General features: G+C 46.7%; 1 protein-coding gene across 4 annotated transcripts in view; it reads left to right on the plus strand.

The window, feature by feature from the left end:
• CARMIL1 (capping protein regulator and myosin 1 linker 1) overlaps window positions 1–25,241 on the plus strand; it is a 250,597-nt gene that overhangs the window by 174,590 nt on the left and 50,766 nt on the right. For all 4 annotated transcript variants that reach the window (XM_079148814.1, XM_079148815.1, XM_079148816.1 and 1 more), the window contains 4 exons: window positions 6,381–6,479; window positions 15,414–15,542; window positions 17,260–17,391; window positions 22,929–23,104. In XM_079148814.1, the coding sequence (XP_079004940.1) occupies window positions 6,381–6,479; window positions 15,414–15,542; window positions 17,260–17,391; window positions 22,929–23,104 (536 nt within the window). The remainder of the gene's footprint in view (window positions 1–6,380; window positions 6,480–15,413; window positions 15,543–17,259; window positions 17,392–22,928; window positions 23,105–25,241) is intronic.

Here is a 25,241-nt window from a genome sequence, read left to right on the forward strand (position 1 = left end):
TGTGTGTATTCTTATGATCGTGCCAGGCATAATGCCTGGCTGGGTGGCATTAAATAAGGCTTAAACTTACCATGAAGTTTTAGTGGCATAAAATAACATGCTAGCCATCTCAGTGTGCCACAGCCTATGCACGATACCTTCCCGATCACCCTTTGGAAATGCAGAGAGCAGGATGTTAGTTCACAGGTCCCCCTCCTGCTCATCCTCGGCAGAGAGGACCTTGCCTCCTGCTTCATCAGGAAATTTGGAAAATTATTGAGCTCTCATTCTGCCATGAGTACAGTATGTAAATTTCTGTCCTTCACAGTCTACAACCTTGTCTTGACCCACACCATTCCCGCCTCCATTCCGGGGATGCCAGCAGCCTCTGCCCCGAAGCCTCGCCACCTGCAAAGTCTCCAGTGGCCTTCGCTTCTGCCCTGACTGGGAACTTGCCTCTGACTCATTCCCTAGTTTTCTGTATTTTCTTCCTTGCCTTCTCTGGCTCCTTAGCTTTCCATTTTAGGTGTGCTCAAATGTTTCCCTCCAAGAAGGCTGTCCCATGTTTTCCACAGAGATGCTGGGGGGTATCTTTGAACTCTTTTGTCTTGCTTTCTTCTCGTTTGACTCCCCAACTCCACTTCCTTCCCTGGTTTCCCTCACCTGTCAGCTGTCAGTCATGGCTGACCAGTGTGCAGCCCAAGCTTCTGCATTCGCTTCCCACCCCCGATTCCTTCTTCCGTCCGCCATCTTGCACCGGGATCATTGCCACATTTGCCTCCTCTTATCTTGTTTCCAAGAAAAATTAGCCATCATATTTCACGGTAAGTCTGAGCAAACTAGAACCTTTACCCCTTCCGCAGATGGCTGCCAGGGTCGTAGCGCCTGTTCTCCACAAAGTGCAGGAGACTCTGCCCAGGATCTGCTTCTCTCCACCTGCGCTTCATCTCCCACCAACTTTCACTCTCCATTTTGTTCCACCTTGGCAAACTCCCTGGAGATGCAGATTCCAGACCTCAGAAACTGCGGCAGGATCTTGCAGTTTGTGTTTGCTTTCCCGTGACGGCAGTCTGTCCCTGTTGTGCCGTAGGTTCATCTTTTCACGCTGCCGTGCTCGCCTGTCGACTGAATCAACTGCCAGGCCATCCTGGACTCCCAGAGCACCTCGGTTCCCCTGGGTGGGCGGTTGGCCTGTCTGTGCCATCAGCTCTGTGATATCTTTTTCATTTTTTCCTGCTAATAGACTGGGAACTCTTTGAAGGCAGAGTCTATGTATTTTTAGTTTTTTTTTAATCCTCTGCAGCTTGGCATGCATGCTTGGATATTTGGTAGGCTTTTGTTGAATAAAGAGGCATAAGATTGGAGACGGGGAAGCGGGTCCAGGGGAGGAAAGCGCTGGTAGGGCCAAAGAAATCATCTAAGATTTGGATTTGAAAGATTTGACTTCAAAACAAACTCTTCCTGGCTTTTTAACTTTCAATAGATTACTTGAATTTTTTTTCTGAATTTCAATATTTTTCATCTACATAAATAAGAAAACTAAAACTATGCAATAATTATATTTATCAGACACTTAAAAATAGGTTTACATATGGGTGCTTGGCACTGTCTTAAATGCATCTCAAAAATTAACACACATAATCCTTAAAATAGCAAATTAGGTGGGTTCCATTATATCCCCATTTTGCAGATAAGGGAACTGAAGGTAAGGAAACTTATTAATTAGAACAAGCAAGGTGACCATGTGCATCAGGCAAAGCAACATATATGAAAAGCAGCATACAAATGTCAGGTGTCTCACTTTGCATCCTGGTGTCAGCTAGCTCAGAACAAAGCCTGCACTCTAGAGAATCCAGGTTTCTGGCTTTGGATTTGTGTCAGTGAGTGTGGCCACTCCCACACCCACAACCGAAAAAATTCTGAGAAAAACAGAAATCAACAACTTTTCTTAAACTATTACCCTGAAACCTGGAAAGTACCAGGAATCACTGAATAGTAGCTGAGGTCCTCTTATCAGGAGCAGGAGCCAGGAGAGTCAGTAACTGGTGAAAATACCTACATTGTAGGGAGGGATTGCTGAAGGCCTGCTGTAGACATGCCTGAGAATCTAACTTCTAGGTCCGAGTCTCAGGGACTCCCCAGCCAGGCATGAACCTTCTTTCCAGAAGCCCCACCCAGTTGTCATAGCAAATATTGTAGGAAATCCCCTGATGTTTCCCTGTAATATCAGTTTTGGAGGAGGCTGAGACAAGAGGATCACAAGTTCAAAGCCAGCCTGGCAACTTAGACTGGAGATATAGCTCAGTGGTAAAGTGCCCCTGTGTTCAATCCCCAGTACTGAACAATAAACAAACAATTGTGAAAGTTGCCCAGGAACTCAGGGTGACCAAGAACATCCCTAAACTTAATCATAAGCTTGTAGGATGCCTCTCCTCCCTGACCCCTCCCCACCACATCCAGTGTAACTGTAGATTACAGCTAAGCAAGCAGCAAGACAGCCTCAAAAAGAGTGCTTCTAGGGAAACACCAAAACCACAGGGGAGAAGGAAGGATTCTAGAAGGTGAAGCCTGTGGCACACGCAGCAACGGGAAACATGAATACAGCCAGCTCCTCTGCAGGGAGAGAGAGACTTCTCAGAAAAAAATCAAAAGGAAATTCTAGAAAAGGTTTTTTAAAAGTAGCAGAAAATGAAGTGTGCCACTAATGAACTTGACAGTATGCTGGACACAGGTGAGGAAAGATCATCAAAAAAAACCTCCCAAAGGGAAAGGCAAAGAGGAAAAAGAATGGGAAAAAAACTTAAAAAACCCAGAACTGTGGAATAGTAGTAGGAGATATAACATCTATGTAGTAGGAATTCATGGAGAAGAAAGAGAAAGAAATAGAAGAAACATCATAGTAATAATGGCTGAGAATTTTCCAGAATTGGTGATCGGCACTAAACTGTCAAATCAGAAAGCTAAGGGAACATCCAGGATAAATTCTAAAAGCAATCTACACATAGGCCTATCACATTCAGTCCACAGAAGAGCAGAGGTAAAGAGGGAGTCAAAAGAAGCCAGAGGGAAGAGGCACCCAATGCGTTGAGAAATGAGGAAGAGAATTGCAGGACAGAAACCACGTAAACATGAAAAGAAGGAAATATTCATAAAGTGGTGACAAAAAAACAGCCACCTAAAATTCTGTGTCCAGTGAAGCCGTCCTTCAAAAGTGAAGAGAAATACAGACATTCTAGTACAAACACACCGAGGATGTGTTGCTTGTAGATATGCCTTACAGGAAGTATTAAAAGATGTTCTGCAGAGCGAAGGAGAAAGGATGTAAGTTAGCAAATCAGATCTAGGAAAAGGAAGAGCACCACAGAGGAATCAGTGAAGGAAAATAAAGTCCTGTTTTCTTATCTCACAGTGATCCAACAAATGACTGTTTCTTCACAGTGACAGTAACAATGATTATAATGAATGGAGAAGGGAGGTGATTGACAGCAGTGTGGTAAAGGATGGAAGGGAAAGTGGCCATACTGTTCCAGGGCCCTTGGCTACTCATGAGCTAGTGAGGTGTTGTTGGGAAGTGGCCTAGAATTGGTTCTAAATGTGTATTTCAAACAATAAACAAACTTTTATAAAGAAGGATAGGTTGAATATCCCTCATTTAAATGCTTGGAACCAGAAATTTTCAAAATTTGGACTTTAAAAAAAATTTGTGCCAGGCGCAGTGGTACATGCCTCTAATCCCAGTGGCTCAGGAGGCTGAGGCAGGAGGATCTTGAGTTCAAAATCAGCCTCAGCAAAAGTGAGGCACTAAGCAACTCACTGAGACCCTGTCTCTAAATTAAATACAAAATAGGGCTGGGGACGTGACTTAGTGGTTGAGTGCCCCTGAGTTCAATCCCCACCAAAAATTGGGATATCTGCATACACATAACGAAACATTTTGAGGATGGTACCCAAATGCAAATGCGAAATTCTCTTGTTTCATATATACCTCAGGCATCCAGCCTGAGGGCGATTCCATGTGAAATACCTGGCCCAGCTGCATTTCGACTGCAGCCCTAGCGTCAAATGTAAAACTTTCCACCAGTGACGGCATTTCAGTTTGGATTTTGGAGCCTTTTGGGTTTTTGACGTTTGGACTAGGTATGCTATACCTGGAGAGTTGGTGTGATAAGAGAGAAGAGAAATGCAGTTCTATGAAATGCTTAGTTGGAACAAAGGCAGCAAAGAAGGGAAAAAAGAAGCCGGAACAAGTGTGAGCGCAGTGTGGTAAACGCGGTCCAGGCTCATCCATTCTATGAAGAGCGGCTGCCGTTCAGCCAACCGATGTGGACAGAGACCATGGGGTCTGGGGGCAAGGAGCAGGCCAAGGGGCTGGCTGTAAACTTTGTTTTTTTTGATGAAAATGAATGATTTTATAGTTCATGATGGTTTTTATAAAAGCTAACTCTCCTCTTCCATGTTCAAGTTTTCATTTTAATAGTGGGATCTTTGTCCTCTGGAAGAAATGTGCTTGTTGAATGTTACTCCACTCAAACAACAACAACAAAAAGTGTGACCCAGACTCACTCTTGGTCGTTTTTTTTAAGTGCAGGATTCCTTTACTTCACATAGGTGCCCTGCTCCTTGTGGCGATGTCGTTTGCAGCAATGAGCCTGGAGATGTCTGACGCTTTCCAGATGATCTCCCAGCTCACCGTTGCTCCCAAGAGTCCGGAGGACATGACAATGACTCCTTTGTCCCCTTCCTTCCCAGTGGACCTTAGCCAGGTTCTCTCCTCCTTCCTCCCTCTTCCGTGGTACTTGGGATAGAGCCCCGGGCCTGGAGCATGCCAGGCAAGGCAAGTGCTACCCTGGTAGAGCCCAGGTCCTCATTTCCTAACCCAGGAGTTGGAATGGTGCATGGAAGGAAAGTTCAGTCTCCTCTGCCAAGATGCAAATAGCTTCAGCAGTGATGGGCACATGACTGATATTAAAAAGTGATGTTTGGAAGTGGTTGCTCATCTTCCCTTCAGCTTGTTTTGAGAGACAAGCATGGAATACTGCTTTTCTTCACATTGGTTCCTGGCTTAGTCTATGAAGCATGGAGGGTGGACCTGGAAACGTCTGGAGCCCAGGGCCAGCCCTGACTGCCCACCTGTGTGAGAGAAGCCTCCTGAACAACCCGAGGGCCCTCAGACCCAGGCCAGCCAGTGAGGCTGGCCAAATGTGAGGCCATACCTGAAAGGACAGGAACAAAGCGAAGGACCTGAAGCTGAGTGCCGTGTGTGCCCTTCCTATTTAGACTCTTTCGAGCAAAGCATTTTACAGTGGTGGTGTCACCTTGGGAAGCAGTAAGAGAAAGTCAATGTAATATAATGTCAAGGCATTAATGTGTCATTTTAATGAGGTTTCATTTCAGGGATCTCTTCATTTTATAATCTCCTTTATATTTAGTAGAGAGGTACGTTTTGCTCCTCATTATCGTTTCCATGAATGATAGTAATTACACTCTATTTTAATTGTTCCTAATTGCTATTAAGTAGTAGTTTTTTGGCATATGGAAAATTGAAGTGAAAACGTAATAATACTGAGGGCTTCACAGTTATTGGAAGTTCTTTACCAGGGACCTGCCATGGCAAATTAAAAGCCAAGTATTAAGTGTTAGTATCAAAAGAAACAAAAACAAGTAAAACAAAAATGTAGTTAGCACAGTTGGCCACATCCAGTCCTCTTTAAAAATCCCCTTCTTGGGCATCCATCACTGTGAGAAGTTGACCTGTGTTCCTGTTCAGTGTGTGTCCAGGGCACGTGGCCCTTCGTGGACACGCTTTCTGAATCTCATACCTTTTGGTTTTGCACAGGAGACTGTGCATGAGCACGATTGCCAGCAGATTCAGGATCTTTCTTTCTGTGGAGTTCCATTCTCTTATTTGTTCTACTATTTTAAGAAAATATGAAGACCTGATGCATCGATGGAAGGATATATGTCTTTTGATCGTACCGGCCTTCATCCTTTAATTTTTGTAGCTAGTCTTTTTCCCCCCTTAAAAGAAAACATTTTCAGCAACTGGAATCAGGCTGAGGTTTGGAGTCCCACCGGCACTGTGTGGGGGGCGTTCACCTCACTTCTGAGCCATGTGGAAGGAATGACGCCTCTTGCTGACAAGTGACGGGAAGTGGCTAGACGGGGTCTCAGGCAACTGGACGCCAGCTTCTCTTTTGTCAGCTATTAGTCACGCAGAAATCACTCCAAATACCCGAATTGATTTTCTAATGAAACACACCAATCCTGAATGTCAGTGACCAGCAGCTCCCCCATCCCGTCCGTTTTGTGGGGTCTAGGTGCTGGCAGAAGGTGCGCAACAGGGCTTTGGTTGTCAGTTGAGGAACAGTGTATCTTGAGAGATGCATCTGTTTAATTTCCAGATAGAAAACTACCTGCTCCGGAACCATGAGACCAGAAAGTACCTTCAAGAGCAGGCCTACCGCCTCCAGCAGGGCATCGTCACCAGCACCACCCAGCAGGTAAGGGCACCCTGGCTTCATCCCGCTTCTGCTGGGCTTTCCAGGAGCAGAACTTTCTCATGTGACTTACTCCCAGAGGGGCTAAGAACTGGTTTCTGAGAGTGACAGCAACATAAGAGGATTGCGAGGAGGGGCAGAGGGGTGGAAGCAGCCCCTGCTGATGCCCAGGGTGATGGTGGATCTTGAGCCTGTGTGACTGCCAGCAAGGTGTGCTGTAGGTGTATGTACAGATGCCAGGAACTCCTGATTGATAGCAGAGTCCAGGAGTCATTGGATTTGCAGCTTGGAGACATTCTGTCTGCACTCCCTTCTCCTCTGCCTTTCTGTGAGTGGATGCAGATCGCCTTGTGCATCTTAAGAGTTTGTGGAATACTACTTAACACTTGAATACAGGAGAGACTAAGGAGCCAATCTCTTTTGCTTCACTCCTTTCTATCAACATTAGAGAGGGAACAGAGAATTATAACACTAATTCTTAAAATATTTTCCTCCAAAAATATTTTCCTCCAAAAATTAACAAAACTAGGGTCTTGTGATATTTGAGGAAAACAAAGAGAATGTCAGAGAACAAGATTAATGGAAGGATTGAGCTCAGATAATTCAGAGATAGTAGAGGACTTCAAATACAATTGTAATTAGTGAAGTTCTTGGGACTTGAGCAAATGCTGTCTGTGTAGTAAGAGTAGGCTACTGTGAAAGGAGGGATCAGAAAATTAGAAATAATCCTGAGCAATTTAAATATAACTAATACAGAATTAATAAGCTCATGGGACGCAAAGTAGGCTTTTGTGCTGGAAGAAAAAGTGGGGAAAATCTTTATGACATGTTGTTAAAAAAACGATAAAAAATAAAAAGTTAGGAGGACAGAATCAGGAAGACCAAGACGTCCTAAAAGGGACTTAAGAATGACAGATGTCTGAGGGCAGAGCAGAACGGCACCATTTGAAATGGATCTTGGAGTTGAGATGGCTCACTCATATTGATCATAGTGAATGGATATGCAGATCCACATCTAGCTGCTGCCAGACGCTAGTGGACAGTGAACTCCCAGAACCTCTGAGGAGACAGGAAGAAATCTTAGGAGTTCCACAGAGATTGGACAGGTTATCTGATTTTTCTTTCTTGCAGTGCTGGGACTGAATCCAGGGTCCCCTGCATGGTAGACAAGCACTTTACTACAGAGCTTCATCCTGAGTCCCAGGTTTCCTTAAAAGAATAGCAGAACCAATTTTTAGCATCCATCCCAATTATTAGAAGTAAGCAAGGTACTGTCATCTAATTTCAGCGGGAGATTTATTTTGGACCAAGAATTGTGTACCTAGCCATTGTATCATATAGATGTGAAGATACAGCAAAAATATTTTCAGTCATGGACTCAATATTTTTATTCCCACATACCCCATACAAAAAAAGTTACTTGAGGATAAGAAAGAAAAACAAGCGCTGAGGTATAAATAAGAAACAGAAATAGAATCATAGAAGTTAATGCAACTGAAAGTTTTAGAAGGCTCCTACTTCAAGACAGTCAACTTGTAGGTTTAAGAGAAGTAGGATCTAGGCCCTTCTCTGGTGGGGGCGGGGCAGCATGATTACAATTCTGGAATTGAGTTTTGGAGGAATTACGCTTTTATATTAGCTTGGACAATGAGGGCAGACTTTACTGTTACATTACAGAATGTCTATGTTGAAATCTTGATCCCGTAAAAGTAGTGAAACTCAGGTCAGTCTTGAAGAGGCCAGTCGAGTGCCAGCAGAAGGAGGCTGGATTTTTAAGTTTTTGTTTCCTGGTATTGCCTGTTATTTTCCAAAATTCATAAATCAAAAACATATAAAGATCAATATGCTCTTAAATCTCATAATGGAAGCCGCTAGAAGAATCAAAGGAAGTGTTTGTCTCTGCCGATGGCGTGGAGCTAACGGGGAGGCTTTTGTCCTTTTAGGCTATTTTGGATGGTGTCTTGTGTTCTCCCTCGCGGGTGTCATTTACGTTTTTTTTCTTGAGAGAACGAGAGGTCGCTAGTGAAGCGTGGGCTGTCCCGTAGGTGCAGTGACACTGGTGGCTGCGTGGTGTGAGGCCGTGAGGAGGTCCGCCTCGGCTTTGACAGGGGTTCCCTCAGGCAGCTGTAGGCGGTGTGAGCGTCGGTGTTCTTCCCCTGTACATCTCAGTGTTATTTGACTATTTTATTATAAACACGTATTTTTCAACTGAGAAAAAGCAAAACAGTATGTGTTGAGAAAAAAATAATCACGCATATTAGTGAAGTAGCAGAACTTCTGAGAAAGTTTTGACTTTGACTTTATCAGTACCTTAAAAAAATTTATTTATTTTTTCCCTGCAAGGGACTAATATTAGCTTAGTACTTTTTGGTTTACTGTTATTTCCTGGTTTTAGGTTTAATGGAAGTGCTAAACCGTTACCTGGGACTTGCTTTGCATTCCTCTGTGAGCCACTGAAATGCAGGCTTCTTTCTCAGTCAGTGTCTCTCCAGTCTTCCTCTGCATCCAGAGGGGATTTTGCTCATCCAAAAATTCCCTGCTGCCATCTTTAGTGCTTATTCTTAAAGGGAAGTTCATCCTCTCAATCAAAAGGAAATCATGTACAGGCAAAGCCACAGATGCACAGTCCTGCGCAGGTGGCATCCTCCCGAGTTCCTCCACCCTTAGGTAGTGGGTGTGCTGCCCGGCTTTCACTTAGGGGATTTCTGAGGTTTTCGTGACTTGCAATTTTCAGACTTTAGTCATCCAGTGACTTAGAGGGAAAGACATGCCTTGAGGTTCTCAGATCATTGAATATGGAAAGCACAGTCCCTCTGTGAGGAGTGCCCGGCAGCCTGCAGCCAGTCCCGTCCTCAGGGCCAGGAGGTCAGAGCTGGCCTGCTGGACTGCTGAGGCCGCTTCCTGCTCCTGTGTCTAATTTTCTGTTGGCTTTGATAGGAAAGCTCGGTAAGGTTCTGGGTCCCCCTCAGCTCATATCCCTCCTTTCCACCTTGTAAATGCTCTTGATTGGGAGTCAAGCATTTCCTGCACAGAGCCATGCAGAGTAAATATTCCAAGTTTCCAGCTAAGGGTATCCTGCAGCTCTCGAGCCACATGACGCTGGAAGCAGCCACCAAGGGTGTGAAGGTGAGCCTGGCTGTGCCCTTGAGCCCCACTTACAGACACTGGTCCCTCGCTGTTCCTGCCCAGCTCTGCCCTTGGTCTTCTCACCCTGCATAAAAGAGGAGAAGGAAGCCATTGCCCTACGGCTTCTTCACCTGAGACTTGTGCTGCTGAGATCCGGGCTCCTGCTGCCACGTGCTCTGTAACTGCTGGAACTCGGCCTGCTTGCTCCCTGTTCCCCGAAATGCTTCCTCGGTTCCCACCGCGTCTTCAACCCGGGGCCCTATCCTCCTGCGTCTTTGATGAAGGAAGACAGTGTCGTTTATTCGGGAACTTGGACTTTCAGATCAGATGGCCCAGATTTCAGTCCAGGCTCCGCAATTACCCACCTGTGAACTTCTGTTGGTTGCATGCTAACCTCTGCAGGCCTTTGTTTCTGCCTCTGCAGGGCGGGGACAGTGACCACACCTGCTTCAGAGGTGCACGGAGCGGCGGCTCCCCCTGGGGGGTCTGCTGCTCTTGTCTCTGTCACCTGGAGTACTGTGGTATGGGCCCCGTGTCTTCTTCAAACTTCACTTTCCCACGCGAGACAGCGGGCCGCTCTGAACGGCTGTCTTCCGTTCTCATGCTTCTCTTTTTTATCTCCAGCTCTTTCTCCTCTCGACTCGCGAAGCAGCGCCTTCTCCGAGCTGCATGATGGGGGCTGTCCTGTCTGTCCAGGTCTGGCCGTGGATGGTCCTGCTTTGACCCCTCGTGGGCGTCCAACTTTCCAGTAACCTTTTCAGCATCTCCCCCGCATAGCCCTCGGAGACCAGGGCTCACGAGACAGAACGATTGAATTCCTGAGCTGGCCATTTCTCTGTGACACCACGCCGAGTCTCTTAGCCTCTTGTTCCTTTCCTCACCTGGCGGCCTCTGTGGTTCGCCCACTTCTCTCTGACCGCCCACTTCCCTCAGACCGCCCACTTCCCTAAGACCCACCCACCTCCCTCAGACTGTCCACTTCCCTAAGACCCACCCACTTCCCTCAAGACCCGCCCACTTCCCTCAGACTGTCCACTTCCCTAAGATCCACCCACTTCTCTCTGACCGCCCACTTCCCTCAGACTGTCCACTTCCCTAAGATCCACCCACTTCTCTCTGACCGCCCACTTCCCTCAGACTGCCCACTTCCCTAAGACCCACCCACTTCCCTCTGACCCAGCCACTTCCCTCTGACCCATCACTTCCCTCTGACCATCCACTCCCTCTGGCCCGCCCACTTCCCTCAGACCGCCCACTTCCCTAAGGCCCACCCACTTCTCTCTGGCCCGCCCACTTCCCTAAGACCCACCCACTTCCCTCAGGCTGTCCACTTCCCTAAGATCCACCCACTTTTCTCTGACCGCCCACTTCCCTCAGGCCGCCCACTTCCCTCTGGCCCGCCCACTTCCCTAAGACCTGCCCACTTCCCTCTGACCCAGCCACTTCCCTCTGACCCATCACTTCCCTCTGACCATCCACTTCCTCTGGCCCGCCCACTTCCCTCAGACCGCCCACTTCCCTAAGGCCCACCCACTTCCCTCTGACCGCCCACTTCCCTCTGAGTCCTCTTTAGCAGCCTTCTTTTCTTTCTATTCCTACTGCTGGCACTCTTGCTTGGAGGTTTTGTTTTGCTAATGTTGTTTTGGTTTTATTAACTTCCTCCTATGTCTTTTCTTTGAGGGTTACTGGGGGTTGAACTCAGGGGCACTCGACCACGGAGCCACATCCCCAGCCCCATTTTGCATTTTATTTAGAGACAGAGTCTGTCTGAGTTGCTTAGCGCCTCACTGTTGCGGAAGCTGGCTTTGAACTCAGGATCCTCCTTGCTCCGCCTCCCCAGCCACTGGGATTACAGGCGTGCACCTCCGTGCTCAGCCTTCTACCTCTTTTAATACAAGAACCACAGGAATTGCTTTTTACATCTTCCCGTCTCCTTCCACCTTCCCCCGCCCACACCACCCCAGGTGTGAGGGGGGATTCTCAGATCTCCTACTTGGGCAGAGACGTGCTGCTCTTCCTCGTACTCCGTAGCCCGACGCCTGTGCTGTGCTAGGCCGGTGCCACGTGCCCTAATGAGACACTGCAGCCTGAGGGTGCTTCTGTCCCCAGCAGGTGCAGGGGCCACAGTGCCTGGATGTGTCGCTGCTGCTGTTCATCCTTCTGCCTGCATTTCCCTTGGCACAGGGCTTACACCTGCAGTGCCCCCTACTCAGAGGCTGAGGCATCCTCAGGACTTTGAGGCCAGCCCGGGCAAAACAGTGAGACTTTATCTCACTGCCCTCCCCACCAAATCCGTCTCCTCCTGCTCCACAGAAACAACAGCCAGCAAGCCGCCTTTGAGCTCAGCTCAGTCTTTGTTGCTGTTCTTACTGGTTATTGGCGAGGGTAGAATGCATTTCGACATGACATACGTGGAGTGTGATGCACGTGCCGTGGATTGCATTGGTCGTATACTCGTATCTTTCCCTCAGCCTTGTAGAGCTTCCTCTGGCACGTTTATCATTGAAGAACCCCAAGTCTGCCACGTGGCAGGCACTGTTGTGGGACAGAGGGTCTGAGCAGAGCAGCGGGTGACACCTCTGTGCCCTGTGGCCCCTTGGCTGTGTGGCCCTTTGGTTCTCTCTTGCTGTTCGTGGGAGGCCATCCGCCACAGGCTTGCGGGTGCTTGTGTGTGGTTCCTCCCTCCAGCGTTCCCTCTGCAGTGCCGGTGGCCGCAGCGCCTCTCTTTAACTGAACCAGGAACAGACGCGGAGGAAGGGGAGTTCCCACGAGCAGGCTCTTTGCCGGAACTGAGAGCGAGCTGAGTGGTGACGGTGGCACTTACTGCAGGCGGTTCCAAGTGCTAGCCCTCGGCTCAGCCGCTCGGTTACCCTGGGCCTGGTGGTCCAGCAAGCATGGCCTGGGCAGGTCGTGCCACCTGGTTGTGAGGAGGCTGTGCCACTGGTCCCACCTGCAGAAGGGTTTTTTCCTGTGAGGAAGGTGGTGGTCCAGTCCCATGTCCAGTCCTGACCTCCTGCATTGCCTGTACCTACATCTTGTTGATGGGCCACACCTTGTGGGCCCTAGACGGAAGAGAGAATCAGGGAAGAGTGTCCTGACTGGTCAGAGATCACCAGACTGTTACCAGTGGACCTGCAAAAGGCACTGGGTACGTTCGGCCTGAAGAGAAGGTCAGGGAAGGAGAGAGCCGCACCCAGATCTGTGAGGACTGTCCCAGGAAGGCGGCGCTCTGTTCCCGGCTTCTCCAGGGAAGATGAGGGACCTGTAGGAAGGACACAGGGAGACGGTCCAGGCCCAGGTACAGAAAAGCCGTCTCCGGATGACGGAGTGCATGCTTTCTAGGAGGAAGTGAGCTTCTCTGACTACTGTGGTCTACAACTTTTCTGTGTTGATTTAGAAAAACTGAATCCTAGGGATTTCTGGTGGCGTAAGCAGATTAAGGTGCAAGCGCTACACACTCCTCTACTGCAGGGTCTCCTGATGGGATGAATCCAGAGTTGGCAGGCCTGAGGCTTGCAGTTTCCTCCGTTTCTCACGTTCGCGTACCCTAGGGACATGATCTGTAAACTGAACGTCAAGCTCCTTGTTTCTGCTTTCAGAATTTTGACTTGCCCTGTGCAGTTGTTCTGTGTCATCCGAACAGTTTATGGTGGGCTCTAGCGTCTGAACGGGATCCACGTGGTTATATTAACCCTGAGGAGTGTGCCCAGAGGAGTGTTCCAGATGTGAGATTTAGTCTCATTTGAATTGAAAAACTAAAACTTTATGTTCCTTTAGGACATGATTTTGAAATGTTCAACTCTTCAAGTCCGTTCTTGCGAGGTTGATTTGAGTGCTCTTTCCTTGGTGAATGCTTGATTGTGTCCACTGCAGGGGTCTCTTTGGCCTTTTGTGATTACTAAAGTTGATAATGTCATAATGCCACATCCACATGCCTTTCAAATGAGACTTTGTAACCCCAGAGATGTATCAGTTCCTTTCTCACTGTGTGATTTGTCTCTTGAAATCAGAGTTTATTTTTAGTTATTTTTAGTTAGGTATGAAAGCATAGATCAGCATGCAGTTGGAGGAGTTAGGATTTCTATCGATTAAAAGGACATTTTCAAGTGTTTGGTTAGCTTTCTGCAGTGCATTGTGTCAACCTGGAAGTTAGATGAGGGGCATCTTCAGGTCACCTCTGTGTGCTTGTAGCTAAGGGACCTGTTAGCAAGCCCCTGACTGTGTCAACAGAGCAGGAGCTTAGAGAGCTGTTATTTAGCAGGTCTTATAGGACATGAGGAAGGAAGTTGGGTATGCACCATGAGCCTGATTTTATAAAGCAGGCAGATGAGGGATGGCAGCCCTGCTGCAGGCAGACCCAGGCTCTGAATGCAGGACTTACCACTTCTGAGCAGGCTGGGAAGCTTCTGTTACGGTGGAGTTGGTGGGAGAAGGAGGGCAGACTTCGGCTGCCCAGAGTTATGATATCGGATAATTAAAAAGAAATAGAGAGATGTGAACTTAACCAAAAAAGTTATTAGATTGTCTCCCGCGAAGTGAATTTTCAGATGGGAAAGGACTCTTGACATGTAAAATTTCTGAAGAGTTAATTTTTTTTTTAAGGACATGAAATTGGTAACCTATAACTTTGATAAAGAGATACTGGGAAAAAAAATTAAGCCACACATTGTTCTTTAGACTTCTTTGGTTTCTGCCTGAGTCCATTTCCTGATGCTATAACAGAATACCTGAGACTGGATGACTTAGGAAGAATAGAGGTTTATTTTGTCTTGAGGTTCTGGAGACTGGAGAGTCCAAGAGCACTGTGCCAGGACGAGAGTCTCATGCTGCTTCCAGTCATAGTGGAGAGTGGGCGGGCAGTGGGCCCAGGCTGAGGAGAGAAAGCAGCAGGGCAGCCTGCTTCACAGCAGCCCCGTCTGATGGCCAGCCTGGGAGGCACGTGAGGGTGCCCACTCAAGAAGGTCATTCCTGTGCCCAGGAGGGCTCCGCCCCCAACCTAAACGCCCCCGGCCACCTGTACACCACGGCTGGGAGCACTGAGCCTCCACACGAGTCTTCACCAGGCCTGACCATGTTCACGCATGTTCCCTGCGCTTCCCTGTGAGCACAGTCTTCGCCACCATGGTGCCTTCCGTCTGCCGCGATGGTCGGCCACTCCCTGTGGGTCTTATAAAACTCATGGAGCAACTGAAAGTGATTCAAGTGCGGTTGACCCGAGAGGGAGACCTTCTTAGAACAGAAACTAGGTGTATTAACTTCGTCCTTACCTGTGTTCACATAGTCAACCTCAACTCGCTTTTATGTTTTGGTGGCTCTAAATTTATGTAGAAAAGTACTCGAAGTAATTGAATTAACTGAAAAACCGTGAATTCCCAGAAAGTGTTCTGGTTTCTGTAATGTGGAGCCCAGCGGACCGTGGGCGTCAGTTCCTGTGCCCCTCGGAAGTGTCTGCACCGCAGAGCTCACTCCTCGGTACCTGCCACCATGCGAGCACTTAGAGAAAGTCGAGGAGGAGCGTTACTTCCAGCAAAGTGTCCCCGAGGGCCTACAGGATTTTCAAATGCCCTCTTCGTCCTAAGTGTGGCATTTTGTAAGGCATGAAAGGGACCCAGTGCCTGGTGTTAATGCTGCGAATGTTCCTTGCATGAATAGTTAAACTCAACAATCGGCTGGCAGCTGAGTTCTCCAAGATGTCAGGAGAAGGCTTCAGCCCATGCGTTCCTTTTTCTGATTTCTCATCCTCCTTCATTCTCTTTCCTTCTGTCTGAACACCCACCGGGCTGACTTGGATGCTGTTCTGGTTTGGAGCAGATGATTGACAGAATCTGTGTGAAAGTACAAGACCACCTCAACTCCCTTCGGAACTGTGGGGGAGATGCTGTCCAGGAGGACCTGAAGTCGGCAGAACGGCTCATGCGTGATGCTAAGAACTCTAAGACGGTGAGTTGCACTTCAGGCTCTGTAAGAGTCTGGGGCATTGAAAGGAGTTTTCAAACTAACTTTAGAAGCTAATTCTAACCTTCTCAACCTCTCCACCAATTCCAAGTTATTACCAAGCACAAAGGGAACTGAATTAATCCATCTCCTTTATGTACTTTCACTGATTATCTGTAATCAAAATGTAGAAGCAAAGCAGAGGACCAGGTGGTGCCTGCTTATAATCCCAGAGACAAGGGAGGCTGAGGCAGGAGGAGTCAAGTTCAAGGCCAGCCTGGGCAACCTGGACCCTGTCTTGAAATAAAACATTTTAAACTGGGATGAAGATGTAGCTCAGTGGTAGAGTAGCCTTCAGTTCAATTCCCAGCATCCTCCTTCCTCCAAAAATCCAGGCCCAGTGTGGTTTACAGAGGGCATAATTGGACCTTGAATGACTACAGGTAATTATAGTTTCAGCGAGCAATAATTCATTTAATATTATTGTATTTCCAAGCTGATAACATGAAACACTTTCTGCCTCCTCTAAAGGGTAGCTTTCTTCAAATTAGAATTTGTTCCCCGAAGTGACCCTGCAGGACTAGCTAGGGGTCTGGAGATTTGGGAGCTGGTTCTGGTTCTGACCTCAGGATCACATCATCTCTGAGCCCTGGGTGTGAGGAACCTAGACGACTCTTGTGCTGCACTCGGAATATGTATGTCCTCTGTTCCTGGCACAGCGCTCCTGAGACGCCTGGAATTTCCCAGGTGACAGAGGTGATAGGGGCATTTCTTTGTTACTAGTAACAAGTCCCTATGGCCACACCAGAGTTTGTCCTAAGAGGCCCCCCTGGTGGCCCCTGGAGGGAGCTGTCTGTGATTGGATCCTCAGACCTCTCGGGCCTCCCCGGCTCTGTGGGGTGGAGAGTGGCCTGGTCACCAGCAGGAGTTCAGTCAAGCATTCCTCGGCAGCAGGGCCCCACCAGCTCTGCACGTGAGGTGCAGGTGGCTTCTTGGTGGGTCAGCAGATGCTGGGAGGTGCCTCACGCCCACCCTGTGCTTTGAACTAGACTTCTCCAGCGGTTGGCTGCTGCTGGTGTGTGGTTCAGAGTTAAACCTGTGATAGTAAGGTGCTTTCCTGAGTCTGTGGACTGTTCTGGCAAATCAGTGACTCTGAGTGAGTTGGAGACTCCTCTGGCTTTTGTAATCAGTGGGCAGAAGGACCAGTGAGTGACTGCCCAGGACGGGCACTGGCACCTGACCTGGGGTGGTCTTAGAGGGTGAGCCTGTCCCTGTGGGATCTGACCCTGCTCTGGGTATCAGAACAGGAGTGGATTCTCGGAGACCTTTTGGTGTCTGCCGAAGACTGGAGAGTTTTCTGGTGTGGTATACTTCTGAGGACCGAAGCCTGAGTGAAAATAGCGCTACGCTCATCACTCAGAAAAGGACATGGGGCACGGGAAGGCGGACTGCTCCTGGGGCTGCAAGCTGCTGCGTGGCAGAGCGGCCAGCGTGGGGCCCTTGACCACACTCTAGTGTTGTTAGGGTTGCTGTGATTCAGTGAGAAAAATAAATGCGCATCATGAGTCGGGACCTCCATTTATTAATCTCTACAACAAGCCTCTGACTGAGAATGGATTATTCCTAATAATATTTTTTCACCCTGATCGTTAACTCTGCAGTGACTTTGTGCCTACTGAAATATTTGTTCAATTATAGAAAGTTACTTTCTATTTTCTTACAGTTACTACCAAACTTATACCATGTTGGTGGTGCATCTTGGGGAGGAGCCACTGGCTTGATGTCCAGCCCCATTCAGGAGACCCTGGAATCCATGGCTGGAGAAGTCACAAGAGTTGTAGATGAACAGCTAAAGGTCTGTGGGTTTTGCTGTTTTGGAAGGATGATTGTTATGCTTCAACTGTGTGCGATGACATTTCCCACTGTGTTTCACAGATGGGGTGGGTATGTGCCCTGGCCGTGCAGGGGCACAAACAGTAAAGGGAACAGAGTCTGTTACAGCTTTGTAACTTCTTATGTAATAAATCCAAGTGAAATTCAGTTTCTCTTTTTTACGGTAAATCTAATTGTTCTTAATATGATAGGTGTCAACGATAAGGGAATGGCTGATTTCTACTTAGAGGGCCCAAAGAAGTGGCCCTGGGAAAGATGTCTTCTGTGATTGCAGGTGACTAGAGAGTGGAAAGCTGGCAGGAAGCCCCTTGGCACTGTCATCTGGGGTAGGACAAGGCAGGTGGACAGCAGTCCTTGACCTCTGGCTCAAAGACTAGGGGAGGAGTCTAGAAGGAGTTGCCGGCTCCCAAGGCAGCAGAGATATGCAGTTGGTTTACTGCCCCAAAAAACGAGGTTGAAAAAGCTTTGAAATTTTAGTAGGGTTGAGAACTTAAGACCCATTTTGTTCTTGAGGAAATTTTATAAAAAACAGCTACACCAGAAAAAATTCACATTCATAAAGTTTTTCTTATTCCCAAGATACCTTTTAAGGGTGCTTTTAAAAACCTTGTCTCAGTTTCTGAAATTATTTGGTCTGTTTTCTTCTGAGAACACAAATGCTCAACCTTGGAGAGATTTGATGTGCGACCCAGTGATAACTTTGCAAATGCTAATTACTCTCTTTGAAACCTAACTTAATGAAGAAGAAAATGTTGTGAATTTTTAGGTGTTTAAGGCCCAATCTTCCTGTAACTATGCTACTCTTGTGCATTGTTTTTATTTTATTAACTGCAGTTATTTTTAATTCTGGCTGGGCAGAGACAGGGGTAGAGAAAGGCCATTTGTTACTTAAGAGCCCCTGTGTCCTCTGACAGGTAGGATATGTAAGATACATGTTTCCTTACATGTTTAAAGCAAAATCAGCTTTCTGGTTATTTCTGACTATAAACAGTGAAACTTTTTTGGGAAACATTTACATAATACTAGGAAGTTTAAAAAAAAAGTAAAAATTACCAGAACTCTCCAAGATTACGTCACTGTTAATAATTTAGTGAATTTCCAGATATCTGTGCCTGCATACATGATTTTATATTTGTGTATTTCTGCTCTGGGTACTGATTAGTAACTGAGTCACCTTTTAGACTTGGGACGGTGTCGTGAATGCAGTTCTGATGGTGATAAATCGTCACTGTTTTCCATGACTACATGGCATTCCATTGTATACATGTGCCACCATAACTTATTTTCTGATTTCTAATTCTTTTAGAAAATTCCAATGTGACCCATTGCTAATTCCAAAAAGTAGATGTTTTTTACTTTCTTGTATTTGCAAAGGGCTGTCCAGTGGAACAGTTGCTCATGTTGCATCCTTAGCAATACTAAGTATAGCTTACTTACCAAAGTAATGCATTAAGAAAAACCGCATTGTGTCTTCCGAATTTCTTTACTCACTTGGGCCGCATCATGAAATTTCATTATCTGTTTGTCTTTCTTCTGTTGCAAATTGCCTGCTCACACCTTTGGCTTTCTGAATGCTTACCTAGTGGGCATTGACTGGCCGTTAAATCCACATGGAACGCTGTGCCAGGACCTGCTTCATCGGACAGCCTCAGAGGGCAGCTGCTCCACCACCCCGTGCTCCTCTACCCCGTGCTGGTCTTTCTTGGGAAGAACCAGGATGCAAAGATCTGAAGTAGAAGGCATTTGAATTTTTAACGACCTGAGAATATCAGCATTTCCAGGGCCCTGGCTGCTTCCCTGTTCACAGCTGCCCCTCTGTTCAGTGTGGTTTTTGTCCCACCACCCCAGGTGTTTGCAAGTACCAGAACCGCTTCTCAGTGCCGCCCGGCCCAGGCCTGTGTGTCCTGTTTGCAGCCTCCTCTGTCCTTCTGAGTTTTAAGTTCCCTTCCCTTTGGGAACATCTGTCATGAACCATAGTGAATCCTCAATCGAAACTCCCTAATTAAATGTCACTTCCTAGTTTCCTCTCGCCTGGACTCATACTGAGTGTTCCCAGGGTCTGTGGGCTGTTTCCTTCCAGTCCACCTGATAAACGTGCAACCATTTATTGTTCTCTTAAAACTGCCCAGTTTTCTATTTGTAATAACTTCACAATGCCTTGGTTTGCTTAAAACCATGTAAGAAAGATGTATTTTTAATATAACCAGTGTTCAGTGTCTTATAAAATACAGTGGTCATTACTTATTTCAGTGCTAGCATCAATTTTCATGGTTAAAACATCTTTCTATTTTCCATATTTTCTAAAATTAGCATTTTCTATTAGCAAAAGCTAAAGCAGATGGATTACTTTTTAAAGTTTTTATTATAGAGAATGGGGAAAGGGAAGCCAGGAGAGCTGGATTTATGTCCTGCCTTTGCCCTGCCCGACAGGCATGCTGAGCAAGTTGCCTGACCTTTGGATGAGTTTCCTTGGGCAGGATCGTCCTGGTGTCAGGAGGCGCGGGGGACCTTCTGGCTTCGGTGTTTGATCATCTGCTGTCGTAGCCAGTGATGGGTATTCGAATGTTGGATGAGAACATGTTCAAATAGTTCTTTGAGCCATCTTTCAAAAGCATTGTTTCAGAAGGTAAAGAGAAGGGCTGGATCAGCCAGCCTCCTCTGCAGGCTGCTGGAAGGGCCAAAGGAGGCATGTTTGCAGAAATGCCTCCTTTGAAAGGGACACTGCGTTCTCTGTATTGTCCTGCCTCCACTATTTTACGTGACTCTCTACTTCCGTTCTCCCTCTCTAGATCCTAGCATTTATTCCTGAAGCAACAGTAGATAAGTAATAAGGGATTTGAATGTTTTAACATAGGGAAGCTTTGGTTTTTCTCTTCTGCCCTTAAGTTTTAGGGTGTTTATTTGGACCTGGGAAAGTCTTGATACCACTCCGGGCTCGCATGGTGAAATACTGCACTGGTCCATTTCAGATTTGTTCAGGACGTGAGATCTAAAGGAGTTAGGTGGTATTTGTCAAGTGTTAGCTCCGTTTGCCCAAGGGGAAGTCTATACGTTTTCTTTTTTCTACACTTTATATTTTCCAAAGCAAACGGAAGAAGGGTTTCAGAACAGGTTAGAGTGGAGGTTGTTTGTAATTTGTTGGCTTGCTACAACAATGTACAGGTGTTGGTGCCATCTCAAGATATTGATCCAATTTACTTTACAAATATTCTACAGATTTCCTAAATACCATTGGTGATTTTTATATTTAAGAAATACAGACCCTTTTGATTGTCATTAGGGAGAAACTTGAAAAATGAAAACCGATTATCATCTTTCAGATTCAGGTCCTGTTCAATGCAAGGTACCTGAAGGTAGAAAAATACAGACTGGCAGAAGAGGAAGATGAGAGAAGAGTTAAGAAACGTGGACTGAGCCAGGGAATCCCACAGAAGTCTAAGTTAGATTTCCAGAAGAAAGAAAACAGGGATGAGTAGAGGCAACATTTGAAGTCTGTAGCTGAGAATTTCTGGGACTGACATAGATTTGAGTCTTTCAATTCAGGAAGCACAGCTAAACCAAAGCAGGAGAGAGAAAAGCAAAGCCCCATCTCAGCATCCCAGTACTAGTTGAGCGGCCTTGAGAAAGTTGCTTATCTCCTCTGAACTCAGTTTCCCCACGTAGAAAACAGGATGTCAAAAATCTTCCTTCACACTCCTTTATGGAGTTAGTGTGCAGATGGAAAGAAGTCACGGATGGGAGGACTCAGGGAGCGAAGGGTTTTGTCCCGTGGGTGAGTGCTGGTGCAGGTGGTGTAGAGAAAGAATAACTGCAGAAGGCTTGTTGAGCCAAGCGCCTGAGGCAGGCTGCCATTCCTTCTTATCGGGCCCAGGGCGTGATCATGGACTTGTGGAGCAGAAAGAGACCTTGGGAGTAGATGGTTCTGTAGATAAGGTGTGAGTCAGTCCACAGTCCACAGCTGTTTCAGGCCAGGGCTGCACTGAAGCCAGGATTCCTTGTCACGCATGGGGTCCATTCAGAAAGTTCCCGATGTGCTAGTGAGCCCCACAGGCGTGAGATAGTGCTAATACCTGGGTCCTTCTTCTCAGGTGTGCTGGACTGAGTCTGGAACACAGCATGCTTATTCATGCCACAGAGAAAAAGAATTAGCCTTAAACTGATGTATTTGTATTCCTGGCAGCTGGATGGTTAGGAGCTTCCTTGGAATGATGTACTAATTCAGTAATTATGCAACCAGAGTTATAATAGGGCAGAGCACTGTCAAAATAGGAGTGTGTTTTGGAAACTTCTTCTACCTCTCCTCCCCTGGGTTCACAAGGCTTATAAACAGTCTCCTACTCTGCTGTTCCTCCTGCGGTATGATGAGAGATTTTGCTAGTGGGTCTGTGCTCTGCATGTGAATAGATGGGCGAATAGACACTGTCCTCGTCTTCCAACAACTGTTCTGTGTAGGCCTTTGTTCACACTGGTGCAGAAATGGGATCCCAGCCTGGCCTTCAGAAACTAGTTCTTATTAGTGAGAGTCTTGGAAATCAGATTAATAACCCTGTCATGATGTGTGAGCCTTCGTCGTGTGCTGGATACTCTACACAGCAATTTACTACATGATATCATTTCATCCTCAAAAACCCTATGCAGTGACCCCTTTTCTTTTACTGCTATTTGATAGGCAAGGAAAGTAAAATTGAGAGATGACTAACTTTGCCCGGGTCAGTGAGCTGGGTTTCCTGTTTAGACCTTACCCTTACACCACCAGAGGATTCCGTTTCTGGTAAACCACTTAGTGTCCCTTAGCTCGCATTCTTCAGCTGTAAAATCCCAAGCCCGATCCCACACCTAGCTGCCACGCCCACCTCCGTGGCGTCTGAAGGATGAAATGTGCAGAAACACTTCGGGACTCTGGAGCGCTGGATGAGTTTGACTTTTGCTACTGGTGCTGTTTATAAAGCACTCTAAATGTTTTTGTCTGTTGCTATTTGTGGTGTTTTGTTATAGTAATTATTGTTTTATCTAACACTAAAGCTTTTCTTTTAAAAGAGTAAAATTGGCAGTAGTTTTGGTGATTTTTTTTTTTTTTTTTTTTTTTTTGCTGCTGTTCTGGTAGAACTGTTGAATTGTTTTGCGGTGATCTGGGGTTTCGGTGATTGGGAAGTTTTGCTGGCATTCAAGCTGACATGGTTTTAGGTATTTCTGTTTCTAGGTCTGGAGTTGGTGCCTGTAAGTTCCTGTTCTGGGACCAGGGAGGGCGGTGTGCTGGGCGAGTTGGCATCCAGACTTGACTGCATTTTTCCGTCTTCTCATTCGTGGCCCTGCATGATGCTCAGCTCCGCACCAGAACTCTTCAGAAGCCGCAGTGATGCTTGCTGGTCCTGCCAGGTGTCTGGTTTAAAGTGACTTCCTGAGCTCTGTGATCTCAGCAGTCTGGTGGCCTGGCCCTGGGCCCGCGTGTACCTGTTGTCTGGGAGCAGTGCCATCACTCCCTCCCCTGTCACCCTGCAGGCCCTGCTGGAGTCCATGGTCGATGCCGCCGAGAACCTCTGCCCCAACGTGATGAAGAAAGCCCATATCCGACAAGACTTGATCCACGCCAGCACCGAGAAGATCTCCATCCCTCGCACCTTCGTTAAAAACGTGCTTTTGGAGCAGTCTGGAATCGACATCCTGAACAAAATCAGGTATGTTGGCAAGTGGGCCGGCCATGTCTGGCCCGTCTGGGCAGCTGTGAGGGTGTCCTGGCGGAATCTACCCTGTGCGCCCTGCTCAGGCTCCTCTGGTAGGCAGACTGTATGAAATGTAGCTGTGCATAAATGCATAGGGTGTATGCCTTTCCCAAACAGGACAGCCATATGTATGCCTGCATTACTTAAGAGCACAGTGGTATCGACTGTCTTCGAGGATTTTGTATTGAAGGGGGATGGTTCATGTTTGCAATTGCTAGTTTCTGTTTCTAAGAATCATCTTTTACCTTTTTGAATCATTAGCTTAAAGATTGAAGAGCTTGCTTTCCATCACCAAGCTATGGAGAGCAAGTGCACAGCCTATAAATAGGCAGAGGCCCACTCCGACCATGTCACATTTTCTTTCTGGATTATTTTGATGGGTCTTTGATAATGTGCTGATGTTGTCTTTTGGAGATTCATATATATTTCTGTTTGAAAAATTCTCAAGAATATACCATGATAAAAACATTCAGTTGTGATTGTTGACAAACCTTCCCAAATTTCTTCAGAGAATCTTGGAAGATACCAGCATTCCAAGATAGTGCAGCCAGGTCTCATTGTGTTTCTCCACTGGAGAATCAGGTGACTAAGAGCCAAGCTCAGGAACATTTAAAATTTTCTGTTTTAACAATTTCTGAATATTGATGAGAATATTTTGATGTAGTAAAAGTAATAGCTCCTTTCTGTAGAACTGGGCAGTCTCTGGTCCAACATGCAGCTGCCAAGTTGTTTTTTTTTTTTTTTAATTTTTTTTTTTATTTTCAAATAAAAGCTCCCAAAACGTTTCAGCTGAGTTGTCAGGCAGCTGGGAAGACTTGAGAAAGTTAAAAAAGGTTTCCAGAAACCAGGCATGGTGTCACACACCTTTGATCCCAGTGGCTTGGGAGTCTGAGGCAAGAGGATAGCAAGTTCAAGGCCAGCCTCAGCAACTTAGCAATGCCCTAAGCAACTCAGCAAGACCCTGAAAAAAAAAGAAAAAGAAAAGGGGTGGGGGATGGGGATGTGGCTTAGTAGTTATGTGCCCCTAGGTTCACTCCCTGGTACCAAAAAAAAAAAAAAAAAGATTTCCAGAGAGCTTATAGGATAGCATAGCAAGTTTATGAACGCCAGCTCCAGCTCTTAGGTGTTTCTAATATCTGTGGTTTCAGATTTTTTATTGAAAAAAATGTTTAAGTATTACGTATTTAAAATATAAACATCTAGAATATAAAATACAGCATATTAAATGTCTCCCTTGAAAAATAAGGACAAAAATACTTAGGCCAATACTCTTTCCTGTTACTAGGTTCACCCACCAACACAGTCTTACTTGGGAGCTTTGCTGGAGTACCACATTCCATCAAATAAGGTCACTTCTCCTGAAAATGGCAGATTCTGAAAGCCGATAGGGGTGGAGGCTTCACGTTAGAGAACCCATTTCACGTCTGTTGACTCCTGAGGTGGCTTTTCTGTAATACCGAGTGGAGTATGCCTCGCCTGGAAGGGCACCTTCCTACTCACACAGGGCAAGCAACATGTTCCCCCAGAACTTTTCTCTGCACACTGGAAACTGAGTCAGAGGATGCTGTACCCAGGGGGAAGAGACAGGCCAGTCCTGAGGGATTAACAGGAGGGCATTTTTAAGAGTCTTTCATACTGGCAGTACCATCTGAAATGGATAAACCCTCCTTCCCACCTTCAGAGAGTAGGAGAGAAGGAGAAAAAACCCACTGGATTGAGAGTTTTAGGAGGAAGTATAATTCCTAGGCATGCCTAAAAAGAACCAGAGGAAATACTTGTTAAAATCAGGCCTCTTGAGAAGGGTGGACACTCAGAACCTGTGTTTTTAGTTATTTTCAACATGACACCCAGGAGATTCTTACCAGTGGACACCGTGTGGACTGATAAAGCATCAGATAAGCCGAACAGCTGGTGGGGCCGCGTTCCCTGGGCAGGATTCCCCTTTCCTCTTCAGCGCAGGCATCTCACCGTAGGCCTCCAGGATGGGGTGCTCCGTTCTCCTGCCCACCAGCCGCATCTTCCAGGCAGAGAAGTCTCAGGTTCAGTTGCCACCTGTGAGTTAGAAAGAAGCAAGTACCCGTTCAACCGTAGC

The sequence above is a fragment of the Sciurus vulgaris genome (assembly GCF_902686455.1).
Source record: "Sciurus vulgaris genome assembly, chromosome: 7".
Lineage (NCBI taxonomy): Eukaryota > Metazoa > Chordata > Mammalia > Rodentia > Sciuridae > Sciurus > Sciurus vulgaris.